Source organism: Porites lutea, chromosome 5, assembly GCF_958299795.1.
Source record: "Porites lutea chromosome 5, jaPorLute2.1, whole genome shotgun sequence".
In the NCBI taxonomy this organism is placed as follows: Eukaryota; Metazoa; Cnidaria; class Anthozoa; order Scleractinia; family Poritidae; genus Porites; species Porites lutea.
The window spans coordinates 8,196,234-8,215,795 of record NC_133205.1 but is presented as its reverse complement, the minus strand read 5'-3'; the positions used below and the strand labels follow the sequence as shown (position 1 = coordinate 8,215,795).

At 40.8% G+C, this 19,562-nt stretch overlaps 1 protein-coding gene across 1 annotated transcript; it reads right to left on the bottom strand.

Annotated features, from left to right (window-relative positions):
- Nucleotides 1–484: 484 nt before the first annotated feature.
- On the bottom strand, nt 485–19,562 carry LOC140937848 (uncharacterized). Its single transcript, XM_073387421.1, has 10 exons — nt 19,390–19,562; nt 18,964–18,980; nt 18,254–18,322; nt 16,157–16,222; nt 13,945–14,001; nt 11,555–11,593; nt 7,545–7,583; nt 3,917–5,611; nt 2,721–3,117; nt 485–716 (listed from the first exon to the last, which is right to left on the bottom strand). Exons 1-10 carry the CDS (start codon nt 19,560–19,562, stop codon nt 626–628), a joined length of 2,643 nt encoding a protein of 880 aa, XP_073243522.1. The 3' UTR covers nt 485–625.

The following is a 19,562-nucleotide window of genomic DNA, read 5'->3' as shown; positions in this document are numbered from 1 at the left end:
TAGATTCTGTATTTAAGTCATTATTATCATTATTACTATTATTATTATAATAAACCAAGGGAGGCTAAGCGAGTCCGCCATTTTGTTTAGTGACACAAAACACACCGTTGACCAATCAGAAGGCACCATTTTCAAAATGAGCCTCAACTTGCAACATTGAAATTTGCTGCGTGACAAGTTGGACGAAAATGTTGCCTGTATTACTTGACCTTAACTATAAGGGAAACAAAGTTTGTTAACCACAGAAAAAGGATTTTTCTAATGCTATTTTGGCGTTATCCACCCTCTGAACAACTGGGGTAGGTTCCAGGTCTACATTTATTTACAAAGTTACCATCACGGTCTATTTTCAGTGATTCTTTGATGTTGATCTGAATGAAGCGTACGTTCTCTGCACACAAGAGGCACACTTATAGAAAGGTACTGACAGTAACTACTGGCAACCGATGTTTTGTACATGCACCAAAGTTTTTCAGTGCGGGTTCTAATATGAAACAAAAAAACTGTTATAAGTTATGTTTTTAGATATCTTAAACACACCCCGAAGCTTTTTAAGTACTGGCTAGTTACCGAGGACCATTGCGCAATGAAATGACCTCGTTTGAATTGCATCCAATGCAAATTTTTAAATTGCAGGGGGAACGTTACTTTTCATTCCATCATCTTTTTCCTTATCCTCGAGTCGCTTACACACTTCTTCCAGTTCTTTCTTGGTACTGTAAAAAAGAAAACTTTGCTGTAAAAGGCGAACACAAAACCGAAACGGCAAAAATTTTTAAGGTATCAGTCATGACACAGCTAAGAAAAAAGGGGCAATAGCAGAGGGTTGTCCAATACACCCCATCAATAGCACGGGAATTACTGTAAAATTACGAAGCGCCATTTCAGTCCCTTAGCCGAACGGCCACCATAGCACACGGGGAAAAAGGAAACGATTAAAATTTTTGGAAAGGTTTTGAACCATTTACAGAGCTACTTGAAATGCTCGCCCAGTTTTTTCAAGTTGTCATCTCTGACTTAACACAAATGCAAATTTTTGGGTTTCACGTGACGTCACCGAAAATCAAACTAAGAAACTATCAATTCTTCTGAGTTTCTACTTTCACGAGGTATTAAGGTACCTAAACATCTTTACATAAACAAATTTTTGGTTCGAAAGGGTTCTTCGTTTTGCGAGAGAGGAGGCTTGAATTTCCAGGCTTTTGCGTGACGCGGCATGTAGCTGGCGGCCGGGACAGCTCTTATGTGGGTTAAAAACATTACCGATTTTGGGAGATTTTGCAATCTAAACATTCCTTGTCTCAGGATAAATATTACTGTAATCTTTATGAGTTCCTCAAGCGAAGAATTCACGCATTAGTAGGAAAACTCAAAAACAAGATGTTTCTGTTGGTATCCAGCGGCCATATTGGTGTTCCTGAAAGGGACACCAACATGGCGTTTCCAGACAAAACTTTATAAATGTAGGTAAACCGTTTTTCCAAATATCTCGCATTTGAAGTATTTCACAGACCTGATTCTTGGCAAGGGTTTTTGTATATTTATCTTTTTTCATTTCCCAGATTCTAGTCCTTCTGTATTGAATGGTTTGCATTTTTATTTTTCATTGCGTGACAGTGCAAGCCGAGAATACTTCGTTTCGTTGCATTTAAGGCACTCCTCAACATGGCTAGACCACTTTTGTTCGTTTTCATTGTTGCATCCGCTTTCCAACGTACGCGTCAGAAAAATGGTACGTGCAGACAGGAAGCAGGAGCGGCTCCTCACAGGAAACCCACTGCTGTACAAGGTAATAGGATGAAAATGGGGCGGCGGGTGGGTTAAGTGGCTACCCCCCCCCCTTCCCCTTTAGAACCGCCTAAGCAGGAGAAAAGATGATTAGTTTCAAACACAGTTGCCTACCATACAGTGCATCCTATAAGATCCCTTTTATCTTTGTTGTCGAGCTAAGACAGCTCTGAAACGTACGTGACAGGAGTTCTTCTGAGTTCTTTTCCGCTAACACTCTTGTTTTATTGCCTCCGCCACTTTGATTTGTTCTTTGGAGTCAGTGGCGCTGAAGCATTCTACTTAACTTTTTTCTGGAAGAAACGCTTAGGCTTTGTGAAGTTTCCTGTTTTGGGTATTTCTTTTTCTTATTTTGTGGCTTCGCCACAGTTTCCAGTGTCACCGGTTTCCAGTCCGGCCTTGACTTGCAACTTTTGCCGGACTTGCCGTATGGAAATTTTAATTGATGAAAAATTTGGTGACCCATCTACACCAGCCACGTTCCCCCCAATAATCCTGGATCCACTCATGAAGGTTCTGCTTACTGATAAAATTCATTTGTACCAATGTAAAGTGTTGTTTGACTGCAAATAGACTCAAAAGCGAGGTCCATTTTCATAGTTGCATACAAGCCAGGAAACACCCGCAGCAACCGTTGACTTCAATAAGATTATTTTCACACAGGTTACTACTTAACAGAGTGAAGGAAAATGGTTAGAAAAACCTTACATGGTCCTTTTTTACGTCGGTACTTCGAAATAGTCATCTGGCTAACAAACCTGAGGTCGGCGGTAGGTTCATTTTACCTGAAGATATGGCAGCTGCACCCAAGAGAGAAATCTCCGCTGGCAAGTTGCGACTAGTGTTGGGGAGTAGGGGGGGGGGGAGTGTACCCCTTCCTCCCACCCCACCCCGCGTGTGCTCGCATTGTAATTACACTCACTCCTGCTTACCTTTCGAGATCCTTGTGTTTCTCATCCAGCACCTTCCTCTGCATGGCTAAACACTGCTCAAAGTTAGTTTTCGCTGCCTGTAAGTCGTTAATTTCCTTAAGAACCATTGCAACCTCAAATAGAGATAAAGCTGTTTCCATGTGCTCCCGTAGGAAGTATCGCCGAATTTTCAGCGCTTCCTCTGAACACTTTTTAGCGCCTTCGAAATCTTCCAGAGCACGGTAGTTTTTGGACAGGTTGTTTAGGATGGTAGCTGTAAAAGGATGATCGCCCAGCTTTTCTCTGTATATTGGAAGCGTTTCACGTGTTCTGAATTCTACGGCTTCTCGGAAAAGTGCATTGGCTTGTTTTTGTCGATGTTGTTCTTGATGATGTGCCGCTTCCAGGGAGAGGACAACTAGAACACAGGAGAAATTAACAGTTTTGTCGCTGGATTTGTTGTTCTTGTAGGTTTTCAAAAAAAGTTATTCCAATTAACGTAGCACATTACCAGGGAAGTTTAGGATATGAAAAAAAGAATACTAAATGTCATTAAATGGTCAGTAATAAAGTTTTCAGGTCTGTGGGATTTGCTTACTGGTTTGTGGGACTAAAAAGATATTATAAATTCGTGCCAAGATCGTTAAAAAATAAACTGGTAGGTACCGAAACGACGTGACAGGAGCACATATGGAAGTTGCTCACTCCAGGTTATGGGCTCGTGGTTTGTATTTGTTGAATGTTAAAATGAAATTTAGGCTAAACCGGTTTCAGGCTAGGAGACATAGGAAATCGAGAATCAAACTGAGTTAAAACTTCGTTTTAAAGTTTAGCATATTCATAACTGATTCACTTTCGACAAAGTCCGCACGGTAAGATGGCCAGCTATTGGGCTCAACCATCTCTACGGACGGATCTAGGAAAGAACTTGAAGCCTTGTGCCTCAGGCTTTTAACTTTCCTTTAGCCAGTGAACAGGCTCTCTGTTCGGGAAAGTGTTTGTCTACAGGCTCTCACCCTTTCCCTTCCCTCTCCTCGCGATTTTTTCACCCTTTTCACAAACAGACAGCCTGTTCATAGCCTAACTTCCTTCGGTGCTCTGCATCCCCTCCTTATCTAAGATAACAGTTCTTCACCCTTCTTTTTCGAGGGCGGAAGGGAGAGGACCCTGGGTATGATTTTGAGGACTCCCTGTGCGCAGGAAGAACTTAGGCTCACCTGCTAAGTCGTTGTATGTTGCACCTAACATGACACCATCCTCTTTGCCATGCCCCTTACGAATATCGATTGCTTTTGTAATCATCTCCTTTCCTTTGCAAAATTTGCCATCTATAGAGACACAACGGCCATATTTGGCAAGGCACTGGGCTCTGCTGTTACCGGTATTAATTTGTAGGTCGCTCTGGATTCTATCGGCTTCAATGAAGTAATTTCTAGCTCTCTCTCCAGCTTCAAGGGACAGATGAGGGGAAAAGAAACAACTGAATGCCTCTTTTATCCCCAGTGAAGTGAGACAATCACTCAATCTTTTCTTATCTTGCAACTGTTGGCACTTGCCTTTCAGCATATTAAAAACCGCATTAAATCGCTTCTCCCCCATCATCTTTGCAAGTAGCTCGGCCGCTTTGTTGAACACATCAATACACCTTAGTCTTTGTTCTTTGTCCATGGCGTCACTCTCGAACCAGTCGAGAAGTTGCATGATATTTTCCACTTCCCGACGAAATGTAGCACAAGCTTCAAAAGCATCTTTGCTCAGGAACCTCTCGAAAGCATCGTCAAGAAAAGAAAGAAAATGGCCAATAAAACGCTTACGGCCATTATTGTACACTAGCAGTAAACGTCCTTCTTGGGCCTTATTTTGGCAGTAGAGTTTTTGGACTGTGAGGAGGCTGTAATAGCACAGATCTTTAGGGCCTAATATGTTCTTTTCTAAAAGAGATCGACGAGCCAGTTTTAAGACGTGATCTTCTACCTCCTCTGAAGGGAAAACTGTTTTAGCTGTTGTCAAGGTGAAATGTCCTCTGAACAGCGCGAGACGAATGAGGGTGTCTTGAAGATTCTGGTCAAGATAGCAAAAGCAAGCGTCAAAACAGCTGTTTATTTTTTTCCTCGGGTCCGTTGTTGGAATTTCCGCCAATTTGTTGTACAGCCTCTTAACGTCTGCGTTGTTCAGCATTTGCACAAGATCGGCTGGATGGTCTCCCCAAGAAGCTAAGGAAATGAGGGCCAGCGGCATACCATCAGAAACTTCCAGTATTTTGCCAGCATTTTCTTCCTCCAGCTCAATATCAGGGCCAAAGCTGATTTTCAGAAGTTCAATTGATGCTTCCTTTTCTAAGGGACGCAGTTCTACTACTCGTCGATGTATATCTGGAAGAAAATCCTTCACTGATGAGGTGACGAGCAGCTTGACGTTGGTTGAGGCTGCGATAATTTCTGAGATGAACTTCTTAATTTTCGATCCTTCTGTTGGATCAATCCTTTTGATTTCTGGATTCATGTTGGCTTTGTCAGTGCTACCCATTGGTTCCAAGTACTGAAAGTTGTCCATCAGCAAAATGACGAAGAGATCTTTCTCACTCATTAGCCTCCTTTTAACTTTTGAAGTTGAGTCTTGTGAAGGGAAACGATAGATTTGGTGGTAAATCTTCTCGGCAAGATCATCAAACGAACAGACATCACAGCAGTTGATGTAGACGACGGCATTGTTATCGCTTTTTTCTCTAATCTCGTTTGCCGCTTTAATAGCAGTGGCTGATTTTCCCATTCCAGCAGCACCATGTACAAAGACACAACTGTACTTGTTTTCTGGGCCTGGGCGAAGATATGTCTTAATATCTTCAATTATTTTATCTCGGTTCACAAACGTTCGACAAGGGCGCGGAAGATCGGACAACTCTCTAAAGAAGCCTATAAGCAAATCAAATATTATGGTCATAGTGTCTAAGGCAGTTTCAAGAATAAATGTTTAACTGTAAACGTTTTATCTTAGCATAAGAAAACAGCCGACATTTAGCGACGCCACCGCTGGACCCGCTGGTTTCCCCGGGAAATGACGTCTGAGAAACGAGTCTCAGAAATTCCATACTGATGACGCTTCACTTCCCAGATCTGGGTAGTGCTTGAACCAATCAGAAATACTACTCAGATCTGAGGAGTGTCGCGTCATCAGTATTAATTTCTGTGCTCGTCTCTCAGACGTCATTTCGCGGGGAAACCAGCGGTGGCGTCTCGAAATGCCAGCTGTTTTCTCAGACTAGTTTTATCTAAGCTCTAAAATATTCTGACGAGAGACGACACTGACGGCGCCCATAACAGACGGGAAATATATCAAAGTTTTCGTGCAACTTCACCTAATCTCTAAAACTAAGGGACTGGATGAGTTTAGTGATCAGTGTTATTCGCCCATTTTATCGTTGAGCTAAAGGTGTATGGGCTACAAATTGCACTTTTTTAATGCTAAAGTGCCTTACGTTGTTACTTGACCCAACATGTAAGTATTTGGTGTTAATAAGACACCCCACCAACGGATACAGGTAGGTGAACATGTTTCCCGTATATCCATTAATTATATGAAGGGGCCATAGAAGGCACAAGCGTAATAACTGGACCCAAGCATAATAAAGGTCCCTTCTGTAATAACATTTGGACCAAAGTGTAATAAAGGCCGCATTTTTAAAAGTTACCATTATACTCAAACCGGTGATATACCAACAACAAATTATGACCAATAAGAGGTAAAAATTGTAAAATCAAGTGGCCATGCGGAAACCAACCCCTGCCATTTAATTTTATCTTCATGGCTTTCACACCACTGTCAAACTGAATATCACACCTAGTAGCTAGTGTGACTAGAAAAGTATCAGCTAAATGGCACTGGCCATTGAAAAATAAGGCCATTGCCACCCACAGTAGAATTATTAACCAAAGAAAATGTGTGCTAAGTACTGCTTAACTGCGCTTGTTATAGGTTCAGTCATTGATTTAAGGAAATTCTCAATTCTTTTTACGCCATGTAAATAGTATTTAACATCCGCTTATGCTTTACTAGATTTCAGTAATGTATAATAAAGAATTTTAAAGGTACTCCTTTTCAGTACAAGTACTGACAATCATGAAATCCTATCAATTAAATTCAGCCGTGAGTGAAATACTGACAATGACAAGAAGACAGAAGGGGGAAAATTACAACAGATTCCACTGGGTTCAAAACCGTTTAGCCAGACATTTTATCAAAGCGAACGCGAATGACACGTATTGGTTTGTTCTGGAGCTATGATTTTTTTAAAAGCACGTTTCATAGCCAGTTATTGCCAAAACTTAAACCGAGAGCCATTGCCAGATTCTGTGGTATTTTCCCCGTTCCGTTTGGTCATGTCACCCGTGATGACAGGCTTGTAAGTTAAGATAACTACATTTATAGACTGTTGTGGACATGTCTCATATTTTCTCAGCTGGGACCAAAGGTCACAACAGATGAGACCTTTATTACACTTGGGTCCAAATGTTATTACAGATAGGACCTTTATTACGTTTGGCTTCAAAATTTTATTACAGATGGGACCTCTATTACGCTTGGGTCCAAATGTTATTACAGATGGGCCCCTTTCTACTCTTGGGTCCAGGTATTACACTTGTGCCTTCTATGTATAGGCCATCAGTAATTGCCGATATATGGTGATAGGCCATCATCGTTCTAAAAGATAACCTAGCCGTTTCTCTGAGGTAAAAGGCGGACAGCCAGTATTTGCTTGATACGGGTACGGGTAATTTGCCCCTACCCGTACACGGAAACGGTGTATCTTAATTAATGAAGACAAGAATGCTAAACATGTTTTAATACCTGTGACACACTCCGTTCTTGCTGGATTTTTTTCACTACCTGTTGTATTAAATAGTTAGATTAATACGAACATAATTTAGCAGCCCCGTATTAGGGGAAGGAAGCCATCTAAAGATCTAAAATCACTGGGTTATTCAAGCAATAGGTGGAATTTCTGTTGGTTTACCGCGTAATCAATACACATTTGATGCTGCGACAACACGAGAATGACTTGCTTAAACAAAGGTTTTTCAAGCGAAGAAGTCTTTTTTAGCTTACCCGTATAATAAACACATGTAGTACCTCCTGTAATTAATACACAGATTTAACCAAGGCTAAAAAGCGAAGCGTCCATTTATAAGCTTTTAACGAGAAGCTATCGGAGCGTACACTTGGCCGTCGTGGTGTTACGTGTATGTGAGAATTTTTTGTGCCAGGCATGCGTGACTGTCGCAATGTTGTTAATTGTTAAGGGCTGGTTGAGATGGGTGAAACTGGAGACGTGGAGCCATAGTGGACGTTGCTTAGTGTAAATAGCTCGAATTTTTCCTCGGAACTCCTGACGTAAACTACAGTGGCTCACCGAGTTGTGAAAGCGCACGCAGGGTGTCAAGCGAGCCCTATATTCCTATAAAATGCTATTTTTTCACACCTCTCCTATAAAGTCCTGTAAACCGAGCAAATTCCTATATTTTCATATATTTTAAGGCCTTTTTCATTAAAAATTCAAGAAATACTTAAAAACTTAAACAAATGTTTGATTGTTAGGTGTAAATCTACAATTCAGGAAACTTTGATGTCGCAAAGGATGTGTTTGCTACACCTCAAAATGCAAAAAGTAATTTTAAATTTGCACCCAGTCTTCTTCTAAACTTTTGGTGGTGTGCAGTGGATTGTGGGTTGACTGTGGGGGTCCATCTTTCACGTGATAGATAGTGTGTGATAGAGTTGGCATAAGCGCGCAGCAGAGGTAATGACAGAAAACGCTACAGGGTTATCACAGAAGTTTAATACAGAGTTATCTTGAGCTGAGAGAGAAGCAGAAAGGTGTCGAGTGTCAGAAATGGAAGCCAATTGAAAAAAGCTTAGGAAAAAAGTTTCACTTCCTATGAAAATGCCAAGATTGAGTGCCTCGCTACCAAAGCAGGCTGCAAAAAAGAAGAAGAAGAAATCCAACGTTAGGAACACTGCTACATCAACCTAACAGCAGTGGTGATGTAGTTAACCATGAAGGCTGTAATTTATGGATACTTTACCTGATCTGAAAGAATATGAGTGGTGACTTTTGTTCACATTGGCGTTTATTTTTCCTAGTTTCTGTAATTCTAAGTGTTGCTGTCAGTATTTCCATTTCTGTATTCACAGAAGTGTTAGTACTGAGCTTTGGACTCGAACTTGTTCATATTGTCAACCATTGTTGATTTGAAATAATTTAAGACTGCTATTTTTATGAATCTTGCATGCCGAGCAGTTCATGGTAACTGAGATGATGTTATGATTTCAGATTGAACAGCGCTACTTTGGATTTCTGAAGTAAATAATAAATTTACTGTAAGTTTGAAAGATATCTTTGAAATCGAAGAAGAGTCTTTCTTTTGTTGGCCCTATAATGAAAAAGTACATCTAGAGAGTCTATATAGAGTAAAGAACCTTGCGTTAGGCCTTTAAGTTACTACCGGATTAGTCCTATATTTTTGCAGTTTTGGTGGGTTTTGTACTATATTTTCAGGTCGCTTAGCTCTATATCCATGTATTTTTGGACCCCTAAAGCGCTTGACACCCTGCGAACGACTACATAGAAATGTTAGGCTGCATTGTTATCGCTTTTTTCTCTGATCTCGTTTGCCGCTTTAAAAGCAGTGGCTGATTTTCCCATCCCAGCAGCACCATGTACAAAGACACAACTGTACTTGTTTTTTGGGTCTGGGCGAAGATATATCTTAATGTCTTTAATTATTTCATCGCGGTTGACAAACGTTCGACAAGGGCGCGGACGATCGGACAACTCTCTAAAGGAGCCTATAAGCAAATCAAATATTATGGTCATAGTGTCTAAGGCGGTTTCAAAAATAAATGTTTTACTGATAAATAAACACGAATTAACTGTAAACGCGTTATCTTAGCCTGAGAAAACAGCCAACATTTCGCGACGCCACCGCTGGACCTGCTGGTTTCCCCGCGAGATGACGTCTGAGAAACGAGTCCCAGAAATTCCATACGGATGACACTTCACTTCCCAGATCTGGGTAGTGCTTCTGATTGGTCGTGCCGCGTGTGAAATTGGCTTGAACCAATCAGAAATGCTACTCAGATCTGGGTAATGTCGCGTCATCAGTATGAATTTCTGTGCTCGTTTCTCAGACGTCATTTCGCGGGGAAACCAGCGGTGGCGTCTCGAAATGCCAGCTGTTTTCTCAGACTAGTTTTATCGAAGCTCTAAAATATTCTGACAAGAGATGACACTGACGACGCCCATAACTGACGAGAAATATATTAAAGTTTTTGTGCAAGTTCACCTAATCTCTAAAACTAAGGGACTGGATGAGTTTAGTGATAAAAGTTATTCGCCCATTTTAGTGTTGACCTAAAGGTTTATGGGCTACGAATTGCACTTTTTTAATGCGAAAGTGCCTTACGTTGTTACATGACCCAACATGTAAGTATTTGGTGTTAATAAGACACCCCACCAACGGATACAGGTAGGTGAACATGTTTCCCGTATATCCATTAATTATGTAAAGGGGCCATAGAAGGCACAAGTGTAATAACTGGGCGCAAGCATAATAAAGGTCCCTTGTGTGATAACATTTGGACCCAAGGGTAATAAAAGTCCCATCCGTAATAACATTTGGACCCAAGTGTAATAAAGGCCGTATTTTTAAAAGTTATCCTTATACTCAAACCGGTAATATACCAACAACAAATTATGACCAATAAGAAGTAAAAATTGTAAAATCAAGTGGCCATTCGGAAACCAACCCCTGCCATTTAATTTTATCTTCATGACTTTAACACCACTGTCAAACTGAATATCACACCTAGTAATGTGATTAGAAAAGTATCAGCTAAATGGCAATGGCCATTGAAAAATAAGGTGATTGCCACCTAGAATTATTAACCAAAGAAAATGTGTGCTCAGTGCTGCTTAACTGCGCTTGTTATAGTTTCAATCATTGATTTAAGGAAATTCTCAACTTTTTTACGCCATGTAAATTGTATTTAACAACCGCTTATGCTTTATTAGATTTCAGTTATGCATAAGAAAGAATTTTAAAGGTACTCCTTTTCAGTACAAGTACTGACAATCATGAAATCCTATCAATTAAATTCAGCCGTGAGTGAAATACTGACAATGACAAGAAGACAGAGGGGGAAAAATTATAACAGATTCCACTGGGTTCAAAACCTTTAGCCTGATATTTTATCGAAGCGAACTCGAATGACATGTATTGGTTTGTTCCTGAGCTATGATTTTTTTAAAAGAACGTTTCACAGCCAGTAATTGCCACAACTTAAACCGAGAGCCATTGCCAGATTATGTGGTATTCTTCCCCGTTCCGTTTGGTCATGTCACCCGTGATGTCAGCCTTGTAAGTTAAGATAACTACACGTATAGACTGTTGTGGACATGTGTCATTTTATCTCAGCTGGGACCAAAGGTCACAACAGATGAGACCTTTATTACACTTGGGTCCAAATGTTATTACAGATAGGACCTCTATTACGCTTGGCTTCAAAACTTTATTACAGATGGGACCTTCATTACACTTGGGTCCAAACGTTATTACAGATGGGCCCTTTTCTACACTTGGGTCTAGGTACTTGCGCCTTCTATGTATAGGCCATCAGTGATTGCCGATATATGGTGATAGGTCGTAATCGTTCTAAAAGGTAACCTAGCCGTTTCTCTGAGGTAAAAGGCGGACAGCCAGTATTTACTTGATACGGGTACGGGTAATTTGCCCCTACCCGTACACGGAAACGGTGTATCTTAATTAATGAAGACAAGAATGTTAAACATGTTTTGATACCTGTGACACACTCCGTTCTTGTTGGATTTTTTTCACCACCTGTTATATTAAATAGTTAGATTAATACGAACACAATTTAGCAGCCCCGTATTAGGGGAAGGAAGCCATCTAAAGATCTAAAATCACTGGGCTATTCAAGCAATACGTGGAATTTCTGTTGGTTTACCGCGTAATCAACACACATTTGATGCTGCGACAACACGATAATGACTCGCTCTATTTCTTTAAAAAAAAAAATTGAAAAAAATCAAACAAAGGTTTTTCAAGCGAAGAAGTCTTTTTAGCTTACCCGTATAATAAACACATGTAGTACCTCCTGTAATTAATATACAGATTTAGCCAAGGCTAAAAAGCGAAGCGTCCATTTATGAGCTTTTAACGAGAAGCTATCGGAGCGTACACTTGGCCGTCATAAATTGAGAAAACGTTTTAACAAAATTAATCTTATTAAGATCATTGATGGACACAACAAAACCATTCTAAGACAGAACACGCCACCTGAAAATGCAACACCCCCTAAACCCTGCAACTGTAGAGAGCCAAACAAGTGTCCTTTAAAAGGAGGATGCTTAGTCAAGGTCGTGGTGTACCAAGCCACCATATCCACTGCAGAAAGCTCAGAGACGTCTGTTGGCCTCACCGCCATTGGGTTTAAGACAAGATGGCGAAACCACCAAATGTCCTTCAAACACAAGAGTAAAAAAACGGCACAGAACTAAGCAAGCAACTATGGCAGCTAAAAGATGAAAAGAAAGATTTTCCGATCTCCTGGAAAAATCTAGCCAAGGCTAAATCCTATACCAATCTCACCAAAGTAATACAAAGTAATACAGAGAAATTCTGTATTTTATGTAAACCAGACATGTTAATACTTAACAAACCTAACGAACTTGTGTCAACTCACAGCCATAAGCGAACACAATAACAAACCACGTGAATATTTTTTTTTCAGGCAGTTATTGATCGTCCTGTACACTGCGGTGATTTTCAGCCCGTGCTCGAGATACCATTTCATCAGCGATGTGTACAAAAGGATTTTTTGGGTCTGAAAACACGCCCACCAACTATTGCTGGTCGTGCATCGGTTTGCAGTTGCTCTGCGCCAAGCAGTCCTTCATGTGCTGAGGCACCGCCTCGCTAAGGACTGGTTTGTTGCAAAAGATCGGCGGCATTTCTTCGAAAGTAGACTACAATTCTGTTGGCACCTTGATGTCGACTTCTGCGAACCCAAACCACCTGTCTTGCCTCAAACTTGCGAGGAAGCTTTTGAGCTTCTTTTCCGTAAGAGGCCAATAATAAACTTCCTCCCTGCTGAGCGGCATTTCTCCCAACATCGTGCTAGGATGCAATGCATTGGCGTTATAGCCCAAAACTTTTCGACACAAATTCGCATCTTCGTATTTCTGCGAATGGATTCGAGTAACCCCGGCCTCTTGCATTCGACCGAACACCAGGCTTGGCCCTCCGACAACAGCGCCTTTGAGCATTTTATACGCCTTTCGCCCCGGTGCATACAACTGTGGGGCATCTCGCTGGTTCAGCGTGCCCAATAGGGGATATTGCATCGAAACTCCCGGCAGTGACACCGCGTCTTTGAAGATGACGATTCTCAGCTCCGTGTACATAAAGGCGATTCGCAACCTTTTCAGCAGCGGACATAAGAGCCACTTGACTTTGTTGTACAAGAAAGAAAGAAAAGTTACAGACAAAATGCAACGCTTAGCAATGCTGGGTTTCAGAGCCTCTGAAGTAGTATAGTAGGCATGTTTTACTCCATTTTTTGCATGTGAATCTCATTTACTTGCGGTGCAATACATTACATGTAACGCCGATGACGTCATAGCTTTTTATCTTTATCTCATGAATAAAATGCGGGGGAATCTCATTAAGATAAGGTCATGTGCTTTTCCCTTTAACCTGCAACATTAAATCTGCGCTGTAACGGCGGCAAGCGTGATGGAGTATTTATTGGGGATTATGGTCCGCAGAATTCACACAGTTAGTGATAGCACATATTAAAGCTGCACTGGTTATCATCTTTTTTTCCCAATGCACCCATTATTCCCCTTATTGCACTTTTCAAAACCACGCAAACGCGAGCCATCGAACATTTGCTTTCTTCGCTGCTGTCAATCATCTTAGCGGACCCCTTAGAAAACAAAGGTTTTATTTCAACGAGTTCAAAGTTCATGGTTTGTGATTTGTGATTGGTGAATTTCAATCCGTTTTGTGTTTTTCTGTGTTTCAAGGCCCGTTGCTTGTGGTCGTAAATATGATTGACTGCAGTTCGCGTGTAATTATTGAAAAGCGGAGTGAATCTTTTAAAAACACTCCATACCCAAATGAAACTACAAATCTTGATTTGAGGTTTACAAACTGATTAAACGTACCAGCTTGATCACTTTCTTGTACAGGCTTCGAGCTGGCACTCAGTTCTACACGTGAATCTGTCGAAAGAGACATTGCAATAAGGATTCAACCGCGCTTAAAAAAACCTGCATGTCCTGAAAAAATGGAAATATGACTTTTCTTAGTTAGTCAGTGGGCATATTTGTCAACATAAAGGTGATTCGCAAGGTTTTCAGCAGCAGTCATGCAAGCGACTTGTCTGTTGTACAAGGAAGAAAGAAAAGTTTTAGATAAAATACAATGCTTGGCAATGCTGGGTTTCAGAGCCTCTAAAGTAGTATAGTAGGCATGTTTTACTCCGTTCTTTGCGTTTGAATCTCGTTAACGTGCGGTGGAATACATAACATGTAACGCCGATCAAGTCATAGGTTTTTTATCTTTTTCTCATGAAGAAATGCGGGGGAATCTCATTAAGACACGGTCATGTACTCTTTCAGTTAGTTTAACCGTTCTGAAACGTTTTCTTGTCACTTTAAGGTCGATATGAATGTCTTGGCTTTTCATTTGGCTGACTGGAAACCTAGAAAGGTTTTCATTCGTTAATTAATGATGTCTCAGGAATAAGCTCAAATTCCCCTGTTATTTCCTACCGCTGTCTTTGTCTTAGTTCCAGTTCACCGATTCTAGGTGCTTGAGCTATGTGTATTAATGAAGGCGAAGACAAACTAGCCCTCTCTTGCCTGAAACACAATTTATATTAACCTCTCCTCTCCTCCCCCTTTTTATTGTTTTGACTCCATCACCACCACATTTCTATTTTTCTCTCACCTCTTCCACCCACCCATTATCGACCATATATCGACCGAAAATCAACCCAACATCGACCCTACATGCTGCGCAGGAAACCATTAAAGAGCTCCTGTGTAGGGTCGATAATGTGTATGGGGAGAAGGACAATAGAAATGTGGTGCTGGTGGTAGCGGAGAAGGAGAAATAATAGAAATGTGGTGGTGGTGGAGTCGGACAACAGAAATGTGGCGAACAATAGAAATGAGGGGGAGGGGAAGAATGACGGGGGAAAAACAATATTAATGAGGAAGAGGACGAGGCGGAGGAAAATAATAAAATTGAAGAGGAGGGGAGGTATTACCAAAAAAACTGTGGGGGGTGTTTCGTTTAAGAAAGAGCTAGCTTACCTTCGACCCCATTTATACGAACAATTTACGTGCCAAAAATAAGTACACCGGACCTAGGACAATGACAGTGGTAGGAAATAGAACATGCATAATTACGTCACGGCCCAGTGATTTTAAGTCACAAGCGAGTTTGAGCTTAATCCTTAGACACCATGAATTAATGAAAAACATTTTTAGTTTCTAGTCAACCAGTCGAAAAACAAGACATTCATCAACCTTATAGTAACTAGCAAACCTGTCAGACCAGTTAAACCACCTGAAATAGCACATGATCTTATTTTAACGAGATTCTACGCATTTTATTCATGAGAGACCGAAGACAGATCCTTTAGTCCTTGCTCTCCTAACTCTGTTCCTCTAAAAACTACCTGTTTTTAATGTCAATTATTAGAGAGATTTAGAAACACGTTTACGGCAAACGTCAAACGTCAGATTCAAGTTGAGAATGTCTCAAAATAGAAAATGAGCGGATAAAACCAGCTCAAAACAATTCTTATGGATAAAAATGGTACGAAACGACTAATTTTCTGTGAATGGTAAACAACATAATGGTCACGTGGTACAAATTTGCGTTTGCCGTTTGCTCTAAACGCGATTCTGAATCTCTCTATTGATAAAGAATATTAGCGATGTAAATATTGCGTACACGTGTTCCTTGTACCCACCCAATATCTCCCACTAATACTCCAACAACAACGATCCTCCATATTAAATATTGTCATATAGCTGGGAATTTTTCCTTCCAGCGCGCGCTCTCATTGGTTACTTCCATGTCACATGACATCTGACATTGGAACTATTTCCCGTCAAATTCTTGAGCGGGCAACATTGCAAAATCTATGACGCTAGACGGTTATAGTGCCCTGTTATCTTTGAATGCTGACTGCTCGCGAGATTTATTTTCATAAAGTTGTACACGAAAAAGTTTTTCTTCGTGGGTTATATAACAAATCGTCCCGAGGAAACCGGTTAACTTGTTTCCCTCGGCAGAATCTCGGGAAACAAAATTAACTGTATCTCTCGGGACCAATCATTAAGTGTTTATTATAGAACCCACCTGCCGAATCACTTTCTTGTACTGGCTTCGAAAAACTGGCGCCTTCTTCTTTCTTCGAGTGGAAATCTGTATTGCGAGACTTTGGTTAAAATCGGAGTGCATTTGAGGAAAAGCATATAAGGGGAAGGAATGAAGGAAGGAAGAAGAAGAAGGAAAAAATAAGAGCGAGCGAGCGAGGAAAAGACTAGGATAATTGAAGGTGTCACCGAGGAAGATAAGCGGAAAAATAACAAACGAAACAAAAAATTGCTTGGAAATATACATATACTTTTGGTTATCCTCAAAGATCATTTTGCAAACCACTGAGAAAAGGAATTCACTACACATAAAAAGTCATAAACCAGCTTTAGTATGCACCTTATTCCATGATCTATGGGACACCTACACCCCTATCTTTGAGATTCAGGCAAAAGCATCTCCAGTTTGTTGGTCATTGCTATCGAGCAGATAACGAAATTTTCTCATCTCTTATCCTCTGGCGTCCAGTGGGCAAGGTGCATTAACATACCCCGAAACGATTGCTAGGACGTGATACCAGGGACCTGAGTACAGCACTAGCGAATCGCAGTGTTCGGGAAGAAATCTCCATGAATGTCCCGTCCACTCCGGTGGTCAAAGGATAATGATGATGATGGATACAACTTATTAACTGTTCGGTCATTACAGGGAAATCTCAAACCGAGGCCTTGATGTATTAGAGACCTGAAGATTGTGGTTTGGCCATCTTATCGCAAACGACAAACCCCCTTTTGCGGGTAGCGGTTTCGCGTTAGCTGTCTGCCCATATTTGGGAATTAAGATTCGCGGGCGGGAGCTCGCCGCTGCCACGTTTGTTTTCATTCATTTGTTACCTTCAATTTTTAGCTGAGAAAGATCGTCTTCAAAATTACGTTCAGATGGAAAAGAATTCCATAATTAATAAACAAAGGAGTTCTAAAACGTAGTGTATCCTCTTAAACGTGGGATTGTAATGTTTTAGGGCGAAAAAAAACTTGCGGCAAATCGCTCACCTCTAGAGCGTGGTATAGCCGTACAAACGTGAACCTCAAACCGCAAACCTGACGCCAAGGCACTAGTCACGTTACTTCTCTTCGTTCGCGGTTTGCGGAAACTACCGAAAAACCTATATCTTAAAGTCTCTAAATTTGACAGAAGAAACTTATAATATCTTAAAGGGGGCTTGTCACTGAAATATTGCCGTCTCAGGTCAGTTCTGCGCTGGTCATTACTTAGTGCTTTTACTTATACACAAAATTACTCGTGTAGAGTTATAAAGAACATATCAAACAGATATTTCATCAGCGTGCATTAACCATTAAATTTGTTGGTGATTTTTGCTGGCATAGCATTAAAACTTAAAAAGGTTAACCCATTTTTTTCAAGTTTCAATACATGTCCATCCTTGCCATCTGTAGCAACAGACGACAGGAAACAGTTTTAATGCCTAAAATGGATGAGATGACGCGCTTTAGGTTTTAAAAAGAAAAATAAATAATTGGACAGAGCCCCTCCAAATAATTGCAAACTGATTTAATGGGTTGTTAGCGTGAGTCAACTAGGGCTGTTGGGGGGCATGTTCCCCCGCGAAAACTTTTAAATTAAAGTCCGCTGAAATGCCTGGAAATGCATTTAAAACTAATATGATGTGAGGAAACCTCATCGTCAACTGTGTGCTGTGATAAACCTTTCTTTTTTTGAAGATAAAAAAACCCTCAGTTGACTGCATGTCGATGTTCCCAGCGCTACAGTACACCCGATAGGATGAATTGGAAACGTCAATTTCACACTATGTTGGCATCAAACGAGTTTTGCAGAGAACGGTTTTTGATTAAGAAATGTAAATGAGCTACTTTTGAGTGTGTTTAAGGACATAATCTGCGGAATGACGGCTTTGTGAAGGTTAGAGATATTTAATTTGACAATGCTAATGTTCTGTTATATTTCTTTACTATTCTGTTCACATATTAGGTGTACTTTTGACTTAAAAACATGACCCGCTAAATACGGACACCCTATTAATACATATGGACACTTTCTATGGACCCCTTAGTGTCCTTATTAACAGGGTTTGAATTTACCACTTTATTGTTTAAATACCTTGATTACTTTCTTGCATCGGTGAGCCGTCTTCGGCCTCCTTCGGCTGGTGCCTTACAACTGCTGGTCCTGTTTACGAAAGTCAATTACAGAATTACAGATATGGGAATAATATTGCTCAGCGGCCTAAGCCAAGCTGGAACAGCATTGAGTCTTCAGGAATATATTATTTTCACGTGTTTTACTTTCGCATATCATTACGAGTGTTATGAATAGTAATCTATTCCACAACACTCTCATTCATGCTCAGTTTAAATAAGATATGGGAATAATATTGCTCAGTGCCCCCAAGCCATACTGTTCATCTTTTACTTTCATAAGCCCCACAAACATCTTGTAACAATCCTATTTCCGTAGGAAATCACCCCAATCCTTACACAATTCTTCCCAAATCTTTCCCAAAACTACCATAAAAAACCATATCAAATCAAATAAATGTCCAGCTTATAAACGAATAAATGTTCAGCTCAATTAATCAGTCCGATTGGGATCTCTTCCGTGAACCGGCTGATGGAAAAACAAATTAACGCAAAACCCTTAGGTTGATCCTATTAACGTCCATCACATCGCTAGAAGCCAGCTTAGCCGAATCTCCGGAGTAGTTTGGCAAAGCAGTAAGTCTGCGAGTCCACCGAACTTGGTCCATGGTTTCAGATAGCTGTCCCCCTGAAAGACCTAGAGTTACAGTACACACTGGGAAACAGCTTTACCATCTGACAGGAAGATCCTAAAAGGGCAACAACATCTTTAAACAAACATAGATCGGCTATAAACGTCTCCACGCGGTAATATGTCCAACACAAGAAAGCCATTAGTACAAGAGAGTATGCCAAATTTCAACCGAGAAAACCCCGAGGTTTCCTGGAATTCTCCGAGTGGAAAGGCAAACCCTGTCTTCCTTTGCGTTATGATGAAGTAACCGCCACCAGTATTTTCCGGGATAAAAAATCCAAAACAGCAAGACGGAGCCGACGAAGAAAAAAGGCGGGAAACATATGTCTGGGCGTTGCATAAGGCTACCGTTTTATGTCAGATCCTGCGCAAAGAGGTTGACACCCGAATTTCCTTGGGAAGAACCTGGTACAGAGTAGGGAAGACTATTTCCGGATCAAGTCTTCATCACGAGTGAATCTAACGCCATCAAGTGAAACATATGACGCACAGAATCCCCGAACAACCACGGAACGTTCTGCCACATAGCATCCGTCAAGCGGTATTCTGATGAGGCCCTATGACAGGGAGGCTGATCAGCTGGATCCTCAGCGGAAGCGACATAGAAAAGGCGCAGTAAGACTTTCAATTCTACCAT

Bases quoted from the DNA above. Each gene is read 5' to 3' on its own strand.
- LOC140937848 (XM_073387421.1), bottom strand. From the start codon at position 19,562: ATGGTAGAATTGAAAGTCTTACTGCGCCTTTTCTATGTCGCTTCCGCT. The intron at 7,584-11,554 runs GTATCAAAACAT...TTAATACAACAG, and splicing joins AAGAACGGAGTGTGTCACAG to GTAGTGAAAAAAATCCAGCA. The intron at 5,612-7,544 runs GTATTAAAACAT...ATTTGCTTATAG, and splicing joins AAGAACGGAGTGTGTCACAG to GCTTCTTTAGAGAGTTGTCC.